A 21,269-nucleotide genomic window follows, 5' to 3' on the forward strand; every position below is an offset into this window, starting at 1 on the left:
CTACCCTCCAGGGTATCTACTACTCCCTCCAGCTTGGTGTCATCCATTGACTTGCTGAGGGGGCACTCTATGCCGTCTTCCAGGTCACTGATGAAGACATAGAACAAAACCGGCCCTAGGACCAACCCCTGGGGCATTCTACTTGATACCACCTGCCAACTGGACATCAAGCCATTGATTACTACCCTCTGAGCCTGATCGTCCAGCCAGTTTTCTATCCACCTTACAGTCAATTCATTCAGCTTGTCTTTCCTTAGCTTGCCTGCAAGAATGTTGTGGGACACCATATCAAAAGCTTTGCTAAAATCAAGGTGGCCCCCCTGCATCCACAAGGTACCTAAATCCATGACTCTGATCCTACTCTGTATTTGTTTGCAAATTAATTTGCTTCGCTCAGTCAGATCCATTCTGAGCAACTTTCTTGTTCCCATTTGTTACCAAGTTGCATTTTTGGCACTTACATGTGGGTAGCAGTTTTATACCCCTACACGTACATAGATGACAATAAATGCACCTACCTGACTACAAGTTCCAGAAACAAAATGGAGGAGGAGGGGCCACCAATGTTTTAGTTCTAATAACTGAGTGGCAAAGGCACTCCATGGGAAACTAGCGCTACCTATACAGATGCTGGGGGGTCTGTTTTAATTAGAGCAGCTCTCAGACACCCACTCTAATTAAAACTGCTCACCATCATGTTTAGTAAGCCCCTCTGTGTTTCAAAATGGCCACAGGATGCTTTATCTAAAGCTCATTCAACAAGGTTTAGATAAAGCGTCTCCACAGGGCTTAATACACATGACGGTGAGGCGACACTGGAGCATTCTAATTAGAACACGGAGCAAACTCGATTAATCGATTAAACGCATTCTAAATAGAATGTGAACAAGCACGATCTATAGGCACCTGAGAAGCCCAGGTTCAAGGCTGCCCCTCACCCAGAAGGATCTGAATGTACCTTATCACCACAGCATTTCAACCACCATGCCACAGATTACAAATGACCCAGGCCCCTTTGCAGCACTCCTGTTGAAGCTGAGCCACCGTCCCTCACATTTAATAGTCCTTGGAATAAAAGGATGGACGGCAGTGCAGAATTTTCTGCCTCACTCGGGAACAAGGCTCCAGAAAAGAATCCAGGCCCCCTCCCTTGTCAGGAGACATCTCAGTGGTCTACGCATCCTCTCTGCCTTGCTCTTTTCTTCCCAGCCTCACATAACTCCTTTTCGTGGCTGCTGAAGGGGCATCAGAGAAGAGTCTGGATAGTGCCTGACCTGTGGTAGTCAGAGTGCTGCACTAGGAAATGAGTGGGATATACATTCAAACCCCCTTCAGACAAGATGTGCAGAAGGCTAGTACCTGGGTCTTGGATGCTTCAGAGGTGTGCCCTAACCACTCACCTACTGGGGGTAAACCATGGGAAAGCTGCACTCCTCCTGAGCATATCACCTCTAGTCATTATTTTGAACTGCCTACATTTCCAGGCCTTAGAGGCCGGTATGCATCCACAAGGGGCACGCACACATAGCCATTGGAAACAGAATCCAAAAATGCCACTTCCAGGATTAAAACAGCGCCACTTAGGCGACCAAGAGGAAACAGAATACCACCCTCGGCCCCCCACAAATCATCTTACCTTAGCCAATTGTGAATTTATCCAGGTGGTGAACGTTTTCTTCTGTGTGTTTTCCTGTTCCACTGTGAAAAAAGAAAAATCACATAGTAAGAAAAACAACAGCTTCTTTCAAAGAGAATTGTGGAATCCAGCTTAAGTCTTCATTCTGTTTTCAGATGTGTCCTCCATTTTTTACGTTATTTTAACATTGTTTTCTGGAATCGTGACCCTTTGCTGATATTTTCCTCCTCTTAGACTTGATGGCTGCTTAGCCTCCCTGCTGCACAGAGCTCTACAAACAAGATGACTGCTTGCGCAGGATGTCACTGGGGCTCTGAGTGGGAACAGAGTCCATCCACATGCAGAACCTTAGTTCTTGGAGATATTTTTTTAAAGCACGGCAAAGGCAAATACAGGGTGAACAAACATAGGGGATAAATCTAAAAGGGTTCAACCAATTTCTATGCCTCTATGAAAAAAGACTTCAGGCTACTGTCAGCATAAATACTAGAAGTCCTAACAACACAGAATTCGAGAAGGTAAAATGGATCAAAAGTAAAAGTCTCAAAAGCATCAGAGCCATGGAGAAGCCTACTTTGTACTCCAGGTACCTCCCGTTTGTGCAGTGCAACCGCTAAAAATTGAAATCTGGCCACAGAAAGTTGAAGACACAAATTTAGGTGCCTGAGCTCCCTTTATAGTCATCAGGCACCTCCAAAGGTTGATTCAGAAAGCCCAGAGTTAGTCAACAGGGATGACTGAACATAGGGGTGTTTCTCGAGTGCTGCCCTTTCTTGGAGCCCAAGCACCTCACTCACGGTTGCATATAGGCACCTTCATTCATGTAGGACTCTAAATACCCTCCGGAGGGCAGCTGCCTACTTGACATGATGTCAGTGATGGTTCCCAGGTTTGGCCTAGCATCCTAGTGGTTAGAGCACTCGGGCAGTGGGAGACCTGGGTTCCATGTTGTCCCCAGCCTGAGGGGGTTCAAACTCCTCTCTCTAGCTATCCATGAAAATCTCCTAAGAGTCACAGGGTAAGAAGTGCACCAAGCAAGCCAGAGCTGGCATTTGTACTTTTATTATGCCCTAGACGTAGCAACCCCTGTCGTCTGTAAACTTGATCAAGAGGTTCTCTCTTCCTGCATCTGAGTCATCAATATAAACGTTAAGACAGATTACTGTTGGACCTATTTGAAACCCCTTGCTATTCCAACATTGATGCATTTATAGTTACTCTCCGCTTGTATTTTTCAACGAATTATAGATCTGCCTGATTAATTTTCTCTCACCCACATTTCTCCAGTTAACTTAGGAGAATGTCTCTAGGGATTGTGTCAAAAGCTTTACGGAAGCCCAAGTATATTATGTCCACTACGTTCTCCTCATCCATCAAACTAGCTACCCTGTCAAAGCAGAAAATAAAGTTGGTTGTTGATTTGTTCTTAAGGCAGGAGTGGCCAACCTGCAGCAACTGGCATGGGCAGCTTCTGTATTTGGTATGCGGCAGATTGGGGATGGGACAGTCAGCACAGCAGCAGGTAGTGCAGGGAGCAGAAAGTGGAGCAGAAGATCAGGCAGGGAGCACAGGACAGCATGCACAGCATGCAGCAGAGGAGGAGATAGGGCAGGGAGTACAAAGCAAAGCAGCAGATTGGGGAGAGGAAGGGGATCAGAGTGGCACCCTGGGAGAGTGCAGATCCCACCCCCTCCTCCAGGGGTTTATAAACTGACTGTTTTATAATTTGCTCCAGCAGCTTCCCAGGTACGTAAATCAGGCCGAGTCTATAATTTCCCAGGTCCTCCTTTCTAGCGAAGGGCAGTTCGTTAGCTCTTTTCCAGTCTCTAGGTCTTTGCCTGTCTTCCATGACTGCAAATATTGTTACCAGTGGCTTCGAGAGTTCTTTAACCTGTTCTTTCAGCACCCTGGGATGAACTGCAACCTCTCCAGGGTCGTGCAGGCACCTACCCTGGAGATCTTCAAAAGGAGACTGGATGCACACCTTTCTGGGTTGTTTGACCCCAGCAGTCTTTCCTGCCCAGAGCAGGGGGGCTGGACCTGATGATCTCCCGAGGTCCCTTCCAGCCCTAAACTTCTGTGAATCTATGAATTCTGTCAAGCCCTGCCAACTTAAATCTATTCTTATATATTAGAAATGCATTCTTATCGATCTTGCATGTGCCCTAGTTATTATGATCCTCAGCCCTTTGCTTTCTTTGCTTGTATTAATTTTGTTACATGTCTAGTTAAAGTTTATTTTTTGTGTAAAGACTGACGCAAAATAGTCATTGAGCACTGCCTTTCCTGCATTTTCTATTAACCATGCACCCTGACAAGTAAGCACTGGATCCTGGCTATACAGAGCTGCAAAGCAGAACAGAACTACAAAGATGTGCAAGTGCCACCAAATAAGCCATAAAATTTTAGGTGCAGAAAGTCTTTGCTTGATGCTGGAGGAGGAATTGCAGCCTGATGGCCTAGTGATAAAAGCATTTGGAGAGGGAGTGCAAGACATGTCCCACCTCAAGAGAGCGTGAACCTGTCTGCATCGCTACCAAACAACATGCTTTAACCAGCAGGCCGCGAACTAAATGTTGTCTAAAGTATGCTCCAGCCCCCACTTCAAGCCAGCTCACTAGGCAATCACACAAGAAAGGTATATGGGTGCAGGAGACAAACTATAAGCACAACAGATTGTGGCTCAGTAAGGGAGCTGCTAAGTTAACAAGATGAGAGTTATCAGTTCTAGTCCTACCTACTACCTTAAAGTGAGCAGGAGCTCTCTTAGTGCTTTTAATCCACTGAATATTACATTCAAAGTGCAAAAATGCTGTTGAGGGCTCTCACGTGCAGGGCAGAATCTGCCCTCCACTTAGCTTGCTTTGTTTTTCTTGCTTCTGCATATCTTTCCCCCTAGGTGTGCAGTGGACCAGTCTCAAGATGAGGGCTGGAAGACAAGCTAGGGACTGTCAAGCTCCTCGCTGGTGGTTAGAGCACTTTGCTGGGACACAGATTCAAAATCCCCTTTGGGCAAGGGGCTGCTAGATTCTGGGTCTCCTGTTTGCTGGGCCAGTGCCCTAACCTTTGGACTAAAAGGGAGAATGGCCCTCCTCCTTCCAGCTAGTACACACATACCCAGGCAATCCTATAGCACCACAGGTGAAAACAGAATCCAAACAGTGCAGAAGTACCCAAAATTGCAGCTATGTATGGGACATGTAGGTGCATAAAGGTGAATAGGATATGGCCTCAAGTCCCACTGATTCCAAAATATGAAGTCTGGGATGCATCTTGAAAATTTTCCTGACTCTGAAAACTGGTTTGCAAAAATGCCATTTCACAAGCTTTGCCTTCAGCCCAGGAACTTAAACACAGTGGTCACTAAGTCAAATATATTACTGTGTCCTCTTTTTTCTAAGGTTAATATAGCTCAATTAAGCAGTTACCAGTAACAGAGTGGGTTAAGAAATGTTTTAAGCCCACAGAACTAAAAGCAAAGTACTTAACTGGTTCTCATGACATAGCAAAAACAGTTCTCCAAGGCTGAAGGGTAATGGAGATGAAGCAAAGGGAATGCTTGTCTAGCTCCCAAAAGATAATTTATATACAATGTCTGGGAAATGTTGAGTCCAGCAGGGATTGTGCATAGATACAAAAGCATGATTGGTGGGATTGGACTTTATGGTAAAAATCCTTGAAGAAATATGCAAAGCAATCTTGGTGCTGACAGACTGGATAAGCAGGATTCTTGTTGGGCCACAAAAACCAGATATCAGGCAGAATACTATTTCCCTTTGTGCACTGAAATGACACTTTCTACCACTTACTCACAGGTTGCAACTCTATTTCCCATGCAGAAGGGATGGATAAGCAGGCATATGTAGACTGAGCATGTACAGCAAGCTGCACACCAGCTGGGCAGGTATACAGCTACTTATGCATGCCTGCTGTGGATGCAAACACCCAAGTCATGAAAGTGCAGGCGGCCAGACCCCATGACTAATGGGTGTTAAATGTCAGATCTTCCCATGCTTTAGCTGAGTGGATAGAACATTTGCCCAGGAAGCCAATTACTCAGCTTTTAAGTTCACCCCCCACCCAGAGGAGATTTGAACCCCTCTCTCACACTGACCAGCACAGTTAGCTACCTACCACACCATACGTTAAACAATATTCAGAAAATTGCTCCACAGCTCCTTCTGAAACCAGCTCCCAGGGAGGCAAGAGAAGGAGATATGTGGGACAACAGGGAAACTAGTGGGTATGTGGCTCAGTGAGGTGCTGGCTGGCGCAGAAAGAAAGGGCCCTAGGTTCCAGCCTGAGCCCTTGCTTCCAATGGGGCAGAAACTTCCCCACTGCACTGCTTTTCATCCACATGTATCCAGTCATTGTTCAATACAAGGTGCAAAAGCTCAACTTCAAAAGTTGCACCAAAGAGCGGCCTGGATAATGCCTGACCTGCAACATGGTGGTTACAGCACTGTTCTGAGATGTCAGCAAGATGCGGATTAATATCTGTATTAGTTAAATGAAAAAATTAAATTAAGATCATCTCCTTTTCATGTGCCAATAAAATTGATGCAATGCAGTATAGTCTGTTTCTTCCATCGCCTTTTTCCTTGTCAAACAAAAAACCAAGGTTAAGCAACACATGAATCACGTTTTTTGTTACTCTTGCAATCAGCCCCAGCAGTTCCAGAACTGAAAGATCGTTCTGGCTGAGATGTTCCTACCATTGTTCTAGCGCCACTTCGGGTCACTATCTTTCACATGTATTTGTTAATTGCAACTTAATATAAATGCCTGCTGGCTTGATCTTCTTTCTCACGAAATATTCCCTGCCTGACATCTTTTGTCCTCTCAGATGCCATCCCTCGGAGTCTTAGTGCTAAGCCAACCGCTAAAGCAAACATGTGTCACTGCCGCAGCAGGCTCCCAAACAATGTAGTTCCTCCATAATCATCCTTTTCAAGTGGGGTTTTAAAAAATGACTCTTGGTAGCACGTGTGAGCTGAGACTCATTCTTTTCCTCTGCAAGTCACCTTTATACTCTGAGCGTGTTATTTACACTGGCACCTCTTCTTCACTCACACAACCATGTTACGGGGATCACGTTGCTACCAAAATATTGGACTTGGCTTCTTAAAGGCAGAACAAAACAAAAAGCAGTGGCACTCCAGAAACTGTAAGGAACTGCCTGAGAGGAAGCCAAACAGCTCCCTTTCCTTCCCTCTCCCTCCCTTTCGTTGTTCCTTTCTGATCAAACTCCAAAAACATCAGATACCTTTTCAAGCTTGTGTTGTTACACAACAGCATTTTGTACCTAATGTGAACAACCACAGATTACTAATTGACTTAGAGACTAAATTCTCCCCCAAACGCTCTCATGGGCCTTCTACTGATGTCACTGGACTGACCCCAAAGGCAGAATACGACCCATCCTGATTTTATTTATCTGTTTCTCTGGTGTCTCTTCCAGGTTCAAGGCACAGACCTTACTTGACTGAGACTTGCTAACATCTTTCTTCTTCCCTGAAGAAGAGGAAATTCTCCCTAGACCTGCCCCACTTTCTGCATCCTGCCTGGCCAAAACCATGGGCGTCTGAGGCCCAGTCACTGGAGATATGCAGTGATCTGCCTAGAAAACAGATTTAAGTGGCGTGGCCACTTTCTGAAGTATATGGTCCTTGGTCCTAAGCAGTGTGCTCGCTCATGAGATATCTAGAAATAAGTAATGTTATCTAATGTCTGCAATGATGCATTTGTAACAGAGTGAAAAAATCACTAGGGAGCTCCTGCTTTACCAGCTGCTTGGGGGCTGTGCAGCTTACCAATGCAGGGGGAGGCAAAGGCTGAAGTGGATGTGCCCCTCCTTCCCAACACCCCTTACTTCAACCCAACTGGAAATGGATCTATACAAAGAACAGAAAGGGCTCATGACCTATTAAACATTTCAACTGATTGATTCTCTGTGATATTAACTCAGATGAGGGGAGCATTATGGTAAACTCACTACACCGCTTCCTTAGCGCAGGAATGAGGCAACACAAGCAAGCAGACTGGCCTGCCTAATGGAGTCCTTTGCAGCCCCCGTGCCCCACGAAGACAGTGCTTGCTTTGGGGCTTTAGAAACTGTGTTTACACAGAAGTGCCAGCGACACAAGACACATCCGATCACAGGAGAGTAGGACTAGAATTGACCTCGCAAGGCCACCTAGTCCATCCAGCCCCCTGATCAAGCCAGGATCATCCTTGACTAAAACATGTCAACCAGGTGTCCATCCTGCTTATGAGGTGGAGAAGGGAAGTGGGATCCCATCCCGAGGCTGATAGAGAGGTTGCAAGAAGACTGTTTGTCTGTGGTCTAACTTGGGAGCAGTAAATCCAAAGCTCCCACACCTACATCATCCCTCACACCCTTTGCCCTATGTCTGCAGAAAGGTGGTAGAGACGGCTGAACGTTGGAAGGGTTCCCCTCATAAAAGGGTCAAGTAGAAAAAACAATGGCCTGGCAGAATTGTCCAGGTCCAGTCTACAGTCACTGCAGTGCCCCGAGCACAGCTCCAGTCTTGTTAATGCTCCTACAGGCTCCCTGGTCTCATGATGAGATAGAAGATGGCATACTGGGTCTACAAGAGGAAGGGTGCAAAGAAAGAAGGAAGAAAGGTGAGCGGCAAATGTGTGGGCCTAGCTACCACCCAAGTGGGAGGATTACCTAGAAATGAGGCACTCAGGCTCAAGCTGGTAGCCAGATTGCAGAAATGAGAATTCTGGCAGAGGGGATCGTATGCAATGAAATATTTCCTTCTAACTCAAACCCTGCCGGCTACATAGACCTGGACATCATCCAAAAGAGAGTACTGGGGTCTGTCCACTGGGCATTCTAGGTCTAACACAGACTTGCCCAGCAATGGAAGTTCGGCAAGACATTTGCAGGTTTAAGTGGATGAAAGATATTAAAACCATAAGCCCTCTAGGAGAAGCTTCATCTTCTACTCATAGAAAGGAAACCCCAATCACAAGAGAGTGGCGAATACTTTATTATGGGATGCAAACATACGAATTCCAGCAAATGGCTCCAGAGGCAGAGCCACAATTTTGAAAAAGGGATGCAAGAGCAGCGGCCGGTACTGTAGGGATGGCTGCACCGCTTGCTCCCAGCCTCTGTCCCCTGCTGGAATAGGCAGACCACATCACGGGAGCAGCACGGGCTTTTTTTTTAAGACCCCAAAGCAGGTAAGAATTCTCCATGTCTCTGCTCAGAGTAGGGTTGCCAACCCTCCAGGATTGCCCTGGAGTCTCCAAGAATTAGAGATAAATCTCCAGGAGACAGCTGAGAGTCACCCACGGGATAAATGATAGGGCATTCATTAAAATAAATATTAAATGTTGAATCTGATTATACAATTGTCCAGTAGGTCTTTAAAATGTAATAGTAATGTGCATTTGCATTCCTAATGTGAAGTCATTCATGTCATTACATCATGTGATGAAACCTCCCGGAATAGATTCAGACAGAGTTGGCAACCCTAGTTCAGAGGCCCACCTCCTCCCCACCCTTTCCCCCACCTGCCGCTGTCTCCACTATCCCAAGAGCTCCAGAGCCATTTCAGCTAGGCAGTATGGGGGCTGGGCTCAGCAGCAGTGGCAGCTGCAGCAGGCAGGTTCCCTGCACCTCCTTCCAGGCTGTCAGGGAGCACGGGAGGGAGACCAGCAGGGAGGGGGAACTCACCCTCCTGCCATTGCTTCTGTTGCCCTGGGCCAAGCCCAGCCCCTGTGCAGCCTAGCTGGAGTGGGACAGTGACACTGCCAGGTGAGGAGAGGGGAGGCAACATGCCTCTGAGCAAGGATGGGGAAGGGGTGGGAATTTTTACCCTCTTTGGGGACTTTAAGAAGTCCTCAAATGTTGCTCTTGCTGTGTGGTCAGAAAGAGGGGTGGGTGCAGTCGCACCACTGCACCCACTTTGGATCCTCTCCTGCATGGCTCCAATCCTGTAGGGAGATTCATTAGCCAACCCTCTGGACCTCTGCAAAGCCCCAATAACTTTGAGTAAAGGACTGCACAGGCAAAGGTGTCTGAACAGCATTTGCGCAAAGGAAGACACATAGTTAATTCTGGTACTCACTGCTAAGTTACCTATCAAAGCCTTAATACTAAACCTGTCCTGAAAAAGAGAGTCATAGTCTATTCATATTCTATAAATAATTCTTTCCATGGTGCAGCTAAACACCGTCTCTCTGGTTCTCCATGACTTCCTGTGCTCTGTATCTATTAGCTGTAATAGTATTGCCCTGACTCCATTTCAGCGAAGTATGAACCATCTCCCATTCTCTTTGCTTGCTGTATCACTGAATGCTTGCAAAAACTGACAAAGGTTGGGGAGAGGGGGAGGAAGAAGACAAATTAAAAAAAAATGCAATCAGAAATATATCAGCTTTATTGGTCTGGAAAAAAAAAATTAAAAAGCCTGCCCCCAGCATTAAAAGCCAATCTTAATGACAACTATTTCAAGTGTGAAGTAAACACAATTAAAACATTAGTTTCAAGTAAGCACATGAGCAGACCACACCCCGTTGCCATATCCATGGCGGTGTAACTATTACGGTCCTCTGCCAAGTGGGCGCTGCTATCGGCTTCAACAACAGGCAGGGCTGGTATTTCTAGCATTTGGAAAGGAGTGTAAAACAACGATGAAACACTTTGCCTGAAGCCAGCAGGCCCATCTTTGTCCTCACCCATTTCTAATTCAAGCTGGTAAAGCCCAGAGTGCTGGTGCTGACCCAAAGAACTGAATCCAGCATCTGTGGCTGGGTATGAGAGTGGTCAGAAAGATAAAGTCCTCTAAACTTGCATTTGACTGTAAGTGAATCCACCCTCTTGCTTCTGCTATTAATGGATGAGAGTGTTATACAATATGAGCCTGATTCTGCATGTGTTTGCTCTTGTGAGTGATCCTCATTCAGGCAGGCAGCCAGGCATACTTCATCTACAACTCCCATATAACAGCGTCAGACACTCTCCCTCCCCAGCCAGGATAGCTCAGCTAAACCTACACCCCCATCCCCTGGTCTGCTCTTCCCCCAGTTCCTCCCATGGAAAACACCTATACAATAGGGATGAAAACATCGTTTAAAAAAATATCCATTTAACCTCCTCTAATTATATCAGTTAAGAGGTTAACCGATAATTCATACCCAGTTTAGTGATCTCCAGCAGGAATGGCTCCAGCCCCTTACATCTTCACCATGAGTCTGTTACTTTTTACTGCAGGCCCCAGGCCGCTGGCGAGGAGCCATGGGCAGGGGGTGGCCGGTGCAGCTGGGCCACTGTGGGTGCTGCCCAGCTGCAGAGCCACCGCTTCCCCTTGCCCCCATGGGCAGAGACTGGGGCTGTGGACCTCTCCTGTGCCCAGATCCTACTGCCAAGAAGAGGAGCAAGGGAGGGACGTGCCAAACCCCCCACCAGGGTCAGGCGTGGCCTTCTCATTGCAGCAGCGAGACTCCCACCCATGCAGTGGGTCTGCCCAGCCCCCTTGCCGTTTCATAGTTGGTAGGGTAGCAAGGGACCTGAGCAGATCATCAAGTCCAACCCCCTGCCACGGGCAGGAAAGGATGTTGGGGGTCAAACGACCCCGGCAAGGTGTCTATCCAGCCTCCTTTTAAAGACCCCCAGAGTAGGAGCGAGCACCACTTCCCTTGGATGTTGGGGAGGGACGTGGGCAATGGGATCCCCCAGGGCTCGGTCCTCAGGCCCGCACTGTTCAACATCTTCCAAGACATAAGGGGCTGGGGCCACTCCTGCCAGAGGTCATGAAACGGTAAGCGGTAAATGGTATAAATATAATTGTCAATTAACCATTTAACTATTTACATCCCTGCTATATAAGTGGTTTACTCTCACATGAGCACCAAGACTGCTACTGTGGCCAGATATCATAAGGACTGTGTGTAAGCGGGTATGGGGAGGTTTTGCTCCCTCCTGTAGCCATCTGGGATTGCATAAAGGCAGAGCAGTTTGGTTTATTTCACTGACCCAGAAAAACCCCACAAACCAGCATAAATCGATAAACAGTAGCAGAAAAATAGCCAGGGGCTCTCAGGGTGACAGGATGACATTCAGATCAGTTCCCACGTACAGAAAACAGGCTATGGAAAACACTTCCTGCTGTAGACATATTTCTACAACAGAGACAGATGTTTCTTTCTCTATTTTCTTGGAAAGTGTGTTTTCCCCTCCCTCTTTCATTGCTCTGAGGCTTTAATGATTTAGCAAAGCTCTAATTCTTGCGTGTATCATGTGGTTAATTAGAAAAAGATTTTGATTTCTAGGAGGATGAATGGGTTCTTTGTTAAGCTTTTTTAATGGGGCTCCGAGTGACCTTGGATTTATCTTGCCCTAGTTTTCAAAACCAGAATAAATAAAACCATCCACAAACTAATAAAGTGCTTCCTTTGCTACTGGCAGGGCTGATGCCAAAACTCACCACGCTAGAAGAAGAGAGCTGCCGAAACAAATGTGCAGCTGGTAGCAAGGGAGCACCTGGAAGCGTTCAAATTTTCTCTTAGTTTGAAACTCCGTTTTTACAGAATAACTTATTTGTGGAAAATAATAAATAGTTTGCTGCACATAGTAACTGGCAATCAACCAAGACTGTTAAGACAATCGTCAGTACATGCTGTAATGGGCAAGCAGCAGCTGCCAGCAAACAGGCTGAACATTAAGGGCATCAGGATGCAAGGTAGCCTCTAAGAAGGGCCACGACACTGCTCCACTGCCCTGGGAATAACCTGAGAAGGAGAAAAGGAGCCAAGGCATCAGCTTCCCTTCTTATCTCCCCACTGCTCCAGAAAAGGAGTTATCAGCAATAAGCTTTCCCTTGCCATAGCCCTCACTTTCAGGCACACCTGTGTCACTGCCGTGTCAGGCATACAGAAGGGGACCCCTGCTTCTTCTTAGCTACCTAAATGAAGTGAGACCTAACACTACCACAAAGCCTGCTCCTTTCTATCTGCAGGGAGTCACGCTACACCTGACTGACGTAAGACTGCTACAATCTGCCCTGAAGTAGAGGCCAAAACATGCAAGCAAACAATGAATATTGTAGCAGGACATTAAAGTACCTGCTCCTCTTAGAGCAGAGATAAGAGCCCAGGTGCAGGTTGCCAGGACAGCCCGTTAATGAGGGAATTGGCTGCACCTGCACCTGGTCAGCTGGCCGGGGGAGGCAGGGCCCTAGGACCATATAAACCTCAGGACTGGGACCAGGCAGCTAATCTTTTACCAGCAGTTGAAGGCAAAAGAGCCTGCAGGAGAAGAAAGAGCCCAGAGATGTAGTAGATGGCAGATATGCTACTATTCAAACAAAGGGGACACCAGGACCCCATAAGGTATCCTTGCCTGCTAGGCACCCAGCCTTGGAAAGGGAGCTTGCTTCTTTTAAAGAGGCAGAGCATGATGTGAGCTCTGCGTTTAAGTTACAGCCCAGGGATTATGGTGGTGGGCGGTTGAGTGTGTGCTGTCTGATAACCAGTGGTTTGGGTGAGGCTAGTTGGGGAAGCAGGAGGCCTCATTGGGGCCCACTACAGCGTGGGGACCCCGGCGCCAGAGAGAGCATGGCATTTTGGGGGAACAAACCCTGGCCCAAGAGGGGGTGCAGCACTCGAGACAGGGCTATGAAGAGCCCGGTGCCAGAGAGGGTGCAAAGATAGGGCTGCGGAGAGCCCGACATGGGCAAGGAGTCAAGTTAATACAAGGCCTAGATGAGACGCCTGTATCATCTGCGAGGCTTGGGGCGTGGTAAAGGGGTGGTTGGAGCCACGCATATGGCCCATAAGGCTGAGAGACTGTGGAATCATCCACAGTGAAGCAGGATGTAAAAGGGGGTAGAAAACAACAGGGTTAATAGGATCTAGCCTGACTGTGTCCAAAACTAAAGCTCAAGGGCAGCCTCCCTATATTTATCATACCAATGAGACGTGGTAGGCAAGAAGGAGGGTGCTTGTAGGGCGAAAGACTGGCACGGTTAAGGACTTGGGGGAAGGGGTAATACGGCCACCCCTAGGTACCCCACACTGCTACAAATATACTGAAGGGACTTTGCCTCTCTCATCTTGGGCATATCCTTTATTGCAATCTCTTGTGGAGCAGGAAATTGTATAGTGTTTTCCTGACTCTCGGGCTACACACTCTTCTGGAGCAGTGGGGTGGTGAGAAGTGATGCCCTTGCTGCTGCCTTTCTCCTTCTCGGGTTATTCCCAGGGCAGGGGAGCAGCGCCGTGACCAACAGCTCAGCATCCTGCTCCTCTTTCCTTTGGATGTGAGGGGCTCTTTAACTCATGTTCACTGTTGATTTCCCAAGTTTAGGACTGGGAACTTCTCAGGCAAGTTACATTTTTATAGGATTACTAAAATTGTGAATGTATTCCCCTGAGTGGGGGAAAAGTCTCTTGTTTCATTACCAAGGAAATAAACATGAAAGTTGGGGGAAAAAAACACTCAAATGCTCTTAATGACACAAAACACACACATGATATGTGAACAAGAAATGAGAAGGACTAAAAGGGCTCTTAAGTTCCCACACATCAAAAGCTACAGGCCACACTGCTGCAATGTACTGCAAATAGACTTCTGTGATACGTTGGAGATGGGATGGAAATTCCACAGAAATTCCCTTTACAGAAGTGCTTCCATGTGTAACAGCAATGCCTGAAAGATAGTAGGGTTACCATATTTCCCATTTCAAAAAAGAGGACACCTGTCAGGGGGAAAGGTAATATTATTGTGGGGGGGCAGTGATATGCCTGTTCCCTACCCTTGCCCCTCACACCCAAGCCACAGCCCCCTGGCACTGCCTGTGCCCCACACTCCTGATCCACAGTCTTCAGTCCCCCCGCTGTCTCACTCCCAAGCCACAGCTCCCCAGAGCTGCATATGCCCCTCACCCCTGACCTGCAGGCCTCTGCTCCCCCAGCCCTGCAGTGTCTCCCCCACACCTGCAAGCACAGGCACTGGCCCTGGTGCTGCGGGCCCGGCCACACAGCTCCCCGCTGCTCCCAAAGGACCCGCCGGCCATGTGCGCATATGCGCGCAGATGAACATGATGCCCCCTGCCTCCAATCACCCTCCCCGCCATTCCTCCAGCCCCAAACAGCTCCTTGCTAGGGCAAGCCGGGAAGTGCCGGGAAACACTTTGATGCTGAGCAAAATCCCAGATCTGTTGATATTTAAAAAAACCTCCTGGATGGAGATGGGAGAACCCAAAAAGAGGACATGTGTGGGAAAACCTGGACATATGGTAACCGTAGATAATGGGCACTGTTGTACAAGGGACTCTTTCCCATTCTGGCTAAAAACTTGTTTATAATAAAACATCAATCTGGATTAATGAGGGATAATGTAAGATCAGAAAGAATTACTATATAATCATTTTTGTTTTGAGCAACCTCTGGGCTACAAGTGTGCCAGAGAGGTAATTAACTCATGCAGGTCAATTAAACAAGATTAAATTAAGCAGCCAGCAATTTTGGAGACTGAGTGTAATCTAATATAAAATGCAGAAAATAACCCTTTATCCACTTATTTGTGGGATTTCGAGTACATAGAAAACACACTGTCAGCAGGGATGATGAAATATATTTGAATTACATTAAATGATTTAAATTACATTAAAGCATTAAACCACACCTGAAATAGTTTTAGCTCTCTCTTCCTCTTACAGTAGCATCCTTTTGGGTATCATCAAACAGCAAGGTACATTTGTGTCAATAAAGTGAGCCGCTGACTGTGTGTCTCTACTGCTAATGAGCTGATGGAAGGCTGTGTACTTTCATTTATTTCTGTGATGCACCAGACCCCAGATGCAGCCTGGGTGTGCTCTTGAGACACAATCCTGGGGTGTTTCCACACCTGGGGTGCTCTTCTCCCCCAAAGTCCTCTTTGCTGTCTGCTGCCTGACCACTAAGACCCAGCTCAGGAGCAGCAGAGGCCAACTTCTTGGCCTGTGGTTCCTCAGCCCTACCCACCTTGGTCAGCCCTTGCCAGCCCTTAGCAGAGGGGCATTTGCCAGCTACAGTGATCACATCAATGTACATTCGTGAGATGGATCCCCCTTTCCATGGAATGGGCCAGCCTGTAGGGTCAGATACCCTGGAAACAAGCATCATCCACATCAAGTGGTTTGTAAAAAGGTTACAAAAAGCATTTATTATAAATAACAAGGATACACATACAAAATCAATTATGTTGAGACACAGAGATAAAAATAAACAGACCAAGCAAAATATCAGAACAATAACTTGCTACTATCCTGCACCTTAAATCCAAGGAGACAGTCCCTAGCCAGCTTCAACAGGTTAAAAAAGCAGACCATGTCTCTGACCCCTCTGCTGGGATCAAGGCCCGGTGCTGTTAGGGTTTACTACAAGATCTCCTACCAGCTTGTTTTTCTCAGCTGTTTCTACTCAGGCTATAAATTTATATGTGGCTATGACACAACATGACATGACCAAAATTACATTTATATCAAAATATCAAAATGTATAAAAAATACGATAATACATACAAATACAAAAATGACAGAACGGAACCTGGCTTTGCTTTAGCTACAAACAGACTAAACACTACAGGACTACATCTAACTTAGGAGAATATCCATGCAGGCCACATGGTGAACCCCGAAGGCAGCTTTGCTCTGGGGTGAATCCATGACAAACTCTGAAGCCTGAGAAAGGAAAACACTTGCACTTGTTTACCCTTTCCCTGTTTGATGGAAATTTTGGGTCACACTGATGTTATGATACATCCCATGTTGCAATCTAATCAAACATGCAGTACTGGTCTTATTTTTGCAAATCTGCAGTCACCTTTACAAATACACAAATGGATTTCAACTTGTCTACTCAACCTGCATATATTTAACCCTTTTCTGTGTTCTAGGAAAAAGCTAAAGCAATCCGTGATCAGAAAACTCAGTGCTCTATTTCATGGTCAAAGATGTGAGCACCAAGTCACATCCAAGTCACATGTGGCCCTTACCTGGGTTAACAAGGGAAACTGCTTTGTTGAGTGTTGAGGATGTTCACATTGGCTCAGTGCACAGAAAGTAAATTCCACCTCCTGCATGGGCTTGTTCAGCAAGAGCTCACACCTTCCACCCCCATGCTTCCAGACCACGGTGCCAGGAAAGTACAGTGGAAAAGAAGCACTGGAGAAGGAGTGGGCATGTCCTTAGGGAAACAGAATTACACCCCAAGCTCAGGAGGGGGTTTTGTATGCTGCTAGACTATGCTGATACCACATGGGGCTGCAAAGGAATTCCCCTGCTGCTGCTACATGTGTCAGGTTTTTCCTTAATCCTTCCTCAGAGGCATTGGGTGACTGGTGCCTCCCCAGTCTGGGGGGAGCACCAGATTGTGGATGGGGGGGGGGCAGTCCCCAGCAGCCAATCACCAACCAGGGGGAGGGGAGCCCTAGTGGCCAACCAGCCATGGGAGGGAATCCGCCAGTGGCCAATCACCAAGCCAGCTCAGAGGCACTGGGTGTTGGCTGCAGCCGTGTATTTTGACTTCAGTGCACCAATGGCCCCCTGGGGACTTAAACCTAGAGGTTCCTGGCTAGGGGGTCTTGCCCCTCTGCTCAGGGTCAGTCCCATCACCATATTTGGGTTCAGGAAGGAATTTTACCCCACAGTCATATTGGTATGGACTGTAGGAGTTTCTGCCTTCCTTTAGTGGGAACCGTGGCCTTCTACCTAGCACCTCCTGGGCATATATTAACCACCTTTGCAGCAGCAGGACACTGACTGCCATTGTCCCCTTGTTTTACCTTTGGCAGGCTCAGGTGTTATATCTGGCACTGCGTCAGAGTTGACTGTAGTTTTGGTAAGAAATTAGACAGTGGATTTGTATGGGATGGTTGGATAGGGATGACCCTGCCTCTGGCAGGGGCCTGGATTAGATGACCTCTGGGGGTCCATTCCAGCTCTACTTCTCTATCGTTGTGTGACTACAAGAGTTTCTATTCAGTTCCATATGCCACAGCAGCCCAGGTGCAAAGGAGGCTACCCTCACATACTGCCACCCCTGACCATTTCCCTTACTACCTACACACCCTTGTGTATGCACCCTCCCCCTCAGTTCACATTAGCTTCTTCATTGTGCAAGACCTGCTTAGACACACAACTCCCAAGCTGCTGCTATCAGGGGTCATTTTATCCAGCCACCCGTTCCCATGCAACAGAAATTATATTGGTCTGTACCGGTGATTAATGAGCACCAGGCCAAGATGTGGTTGGCCTTTTCCCCAGCTGTATCACAGTGAGGAGAAGAGGTTGGCTTCTGTATCTATGTAACAAGGAGCCAGAGTCTTCTGTTACTTGAAGGCAGAGGAAGTAGCAGGGACATCGCCAAGTGAGGAGGAGAGAGGAGACTGCATGTTACAGGCTGGCTGCAAGGGAATAGGTAGCCAGAGACTCATAAACTAGGAGTGCCTTTGCTGGGCTACTAGCCCTGCAATAGGACAGCAGGGAAGCTAAGGCAGCAGGAGTAGCAGTTGTGAGCTGCCCTGGAAGCTAGTCATCAGGCCCTAATAGGAAACCCCTGTGTGTGGACGAGAGTGACCTGACCAGAAGGCACACAAAGTCAAGGTTTGAGACCAGGCAAGGGGCTGGCCCTGCGGGCAGCTGGGAGAAGAGCCCTGCAGCAAGGTGGCTGCAGGACAGAGACTGACCTGCTACCTGAGATTTTCTGGGACTGCAAGTAAGGTGCTTAGAAATGGTGGGGAAGTATCACTCGACATGGGGGAAGAGTTCTGTGATAGAGGTAGAGAGTTGTTGTTTATGTGTGGGCCCAGTACAGGAATATAGCCCACAGGCTTTTATTTTGATTTATGATTATAGTGGTGGTTCAGGAGTGGCTACAAGGGGAGACAAGGAGTCCACAGTTGAGCACCTGAAGGGTGCATTGAAATCAGCCCACAGCAGGGTTTTGAGCCCTGCCAGGGACTTGGGTTCAGGACACAGGGTAGGCTTAAGCCAAAGGGCAGCAGAAGTCTAGAGAGAGGCTAGCAGGGGCGGAAGCCATACAGGGCCAGGAAGCCCAGTGCCCAAAATGGGCACACACCAGAGCCAGGGGGCTAGAACCCAGAAGCCAGGTCTGGCACAGTGGGCCAAGGCTAAAGGACCAGTGAGAAGAAAGGGGCAGAGGCTGGAAGGGCCAAAACCCCAAGAAGGGTGGAGAGGCCTGAAAAGGCCAGACCTGACTGTGATTAACCGTTAACATCTGCAAGGCATGGGCATGACTATGGGGCTGGTAGGCCACAAATAGCCCTTAAAGCAACAGGTGCCCTGGGGGCATGGATGAGCCAAGAGGGCCCACTTAGCACTCGAGGAGGAGGACTGGGACCAGTGGGGTCCAAAAGGGACCCACTGGCCGGAAGACAGACAAGGACTCCATCTGGGACCTAGGGGAAGTCTCCTTTATTACACATCAACTAATTATAACAAGGTATGGCAGGAAAAAGAAAAGGGAGAGGGTACCCAGAGAGCCACAGCAGAGCAAGAGTTGTGCGGCCACCAGGTGGCTACCCCCAGGAGCCCGATCCTTGATACAATCCATGCCTACCCAGATGGCAAAGGAGCGACCCAAATGGGAGCTAACCTCTGAGCCTCTCCAAGGGAACAAGGATTCAAGAGGCACTGTAGCAGAGGGAAAGCACATCCTTCTTGCCTCCCTGCCAACTGGGACAATCAGAAGTTACCTCCTCATTCTGTGGCTTTGCACAAGTGAGGAGGGCCCCAGGGAACAGAGGAACAGGCTCCTCAGTGGGACCTGGCAGCCAGAAGCACTGCAAGGAAATGTCCACCTAGACTTTGCAGAGGTGCTGAGGGTCAATATGGAAAAGGAACAGAAAATCTCAGAAAGCCACCTGTAGTCTCTCATTTTCAAAACTGGAAATAAATAAAACAGTTTTTACTGCACAAAAGGCCAAGCCCCATTGTCCGAGCATGACTGATTTGGGCAATACCCTTGTAACTATGGCCTCATGCATTAGGTATGATCTCCCATATGCAGGGAGCCTGCCCAGTCAGGATCAGCCATTGCCCTGATTAAACAGTTGTCATAGGAACAAGAGTATTATGAACTTTCACCTCAGCAATGTAACAGGTCTAGTTCCTGACCCCACTGCAACCCCTTTAGGAGCCTGGGCAGAACTACTGCACAGAACAGCCGGCTCTGCAACACCTTCAAATTACTCTGCATCATGCCTGGGAGCAACACAGAATACTAGAAGGGCGAAGGCTGTGTAACAGCACTGCCAACATTGTGTAACAAGTGTAACTGGGAGTCTCACAACATTTAGTGCTTCCCTTTAGGCCTCAGCTCCTGGAGTCACGTGATTCCATAGCAAGCTTTTGTTAAAAATAATCCTAACACCTGGTGGTTGTGGAAAAAACCTTGAACATATGTTACTCTCAACAACCAGAAGCCTAATTTTTTGTTTTGGGTTTGGTTTTTTTTAACCTCGGGGCTTGGGGGAGGGGGGTGATCCATTCATCTTTTTTTAATGCTTGGTGTTGGTAACATGCAATGTGAAGTCACCAATGCTCTCTCCCCGCTGTCTTCACCTATTATGTTGTACTAGAATCTGACTCAACACTTTCACGTTTTTTAATGTATTGAACAACATGAAGTAAATCATTATGAATTAAGTTATGTTTCTATCCAGATCCTTTTACTGTGAGAGAACACAGCAAAATGTGTTGAACCTTGAATAATTTTCCTTTTCTAAAAAAAAGTCTAGTAGGTAAAACACCAAATGCAGGATACTACAGTAAATGTCACTGGCTATTATTAAACCCCTTGTTAAATTAATAGCTCATTGCGGTGCAGTGTGACTGTGGCAGGCCAGTAGGGGGTGCTCCTGCACTGAGCCACCCGCCTCACTGCGCCCGACCACCTTCCAGGCTCCGAGTGCCTGCCTGGGGGCACCTCACATCTGGCCGACCCCCTTTGTGGAGCACAGCCACTAGCCTGGGGGTAACGCTGCCATCACCCAGGGTCTGGACTGATCCTGGCACTGTGCCACCAGGAAAACACAGGCCTAGTAGTCCTTGAGGGTACTCAATCCACTCCAAAAATTTGGGGTGCTTCCCTCAGTCTGAAGCACAAATAGTGGTCTCCCATAGTCAGCCGAACCAAGGGGACCCCAAGGCATAATCTATACCCACTCCCAGTAAGTCTCCCACACTAGGTACAAAGGAGAACTTTACTGGTTACAAGGAGTAGGGTTGGAATAGGGTACAGGGTTGAGCAATATTACAGAAATCCCATAAAGCAAACTGGCAAGGCTGGGTAGCCTTTGATCACGCATCTGAGTTACTGCAAGCTATATATCTAGTTAGATCCCAGGTAGCCTACTCATGAGTATCATCCAGAGGCAGGTGAAGAGTCCGTCTGTAGGCAGGCAGATCACTGATCATGAGTTTCCAGAGTCAGCAAGTTTCAGATGGTCCAGCTTCTCTCTAAGTTTTCATCATGGCTACTGCCCCTCCTCCTGGGCAGTCCTTAACTTTATATATAGACCGTATGACCTCATTTACCTGGTCCAATGGAGGCCAGCACCTGTTGGCTGCCAGCCAACCACTTTGAAATG

At 47.6% G+C, this 21,269-nt stretch overlaps 1 protein-coding gene across 6 annotated transcripts in view; it reads right to left on the bottom strand.

Moving 5' to 3' along the window:
* SYNE2 (spectrin repeat containing nuclear envelope protein 2) overlaps positions 1-21,269 on the bottom strand; it is a 287,230-nt gene that overhangs the window by 228,855 nt on the left and 37,106 nt on the right. For all 6 annotated transcript variants that reach the window (XM_059723316.1, XM_059723319.1, XM_059723320.1 and 3 more), the window contains exon 3: positions 1,637-1,698. In XM_059723316.1, coding sequence (XP_059579299.1) covers positions 1,637-1,698 — 62 coding nt within the window. The remainder of the gene's footprint in view (positions 1-1,636; positions 1,699-21,269) is intronic.

The sequence above is a fragment of the Alligator mississippiensis genome, chromosome 2 (assembly GCF_030867095.1).
Source record: "Alligator mississippiensis isolate rAllMis1 chromosome 2, rAllMis1, whole genome shotgun sequence".
Classification (NCBI taxonomy): domain Eukaryota; kingdom Metazoa; phylum Chordata; order Crocodylia; family Alligatoridae; genus Alligator; species Alligator mississippiensis.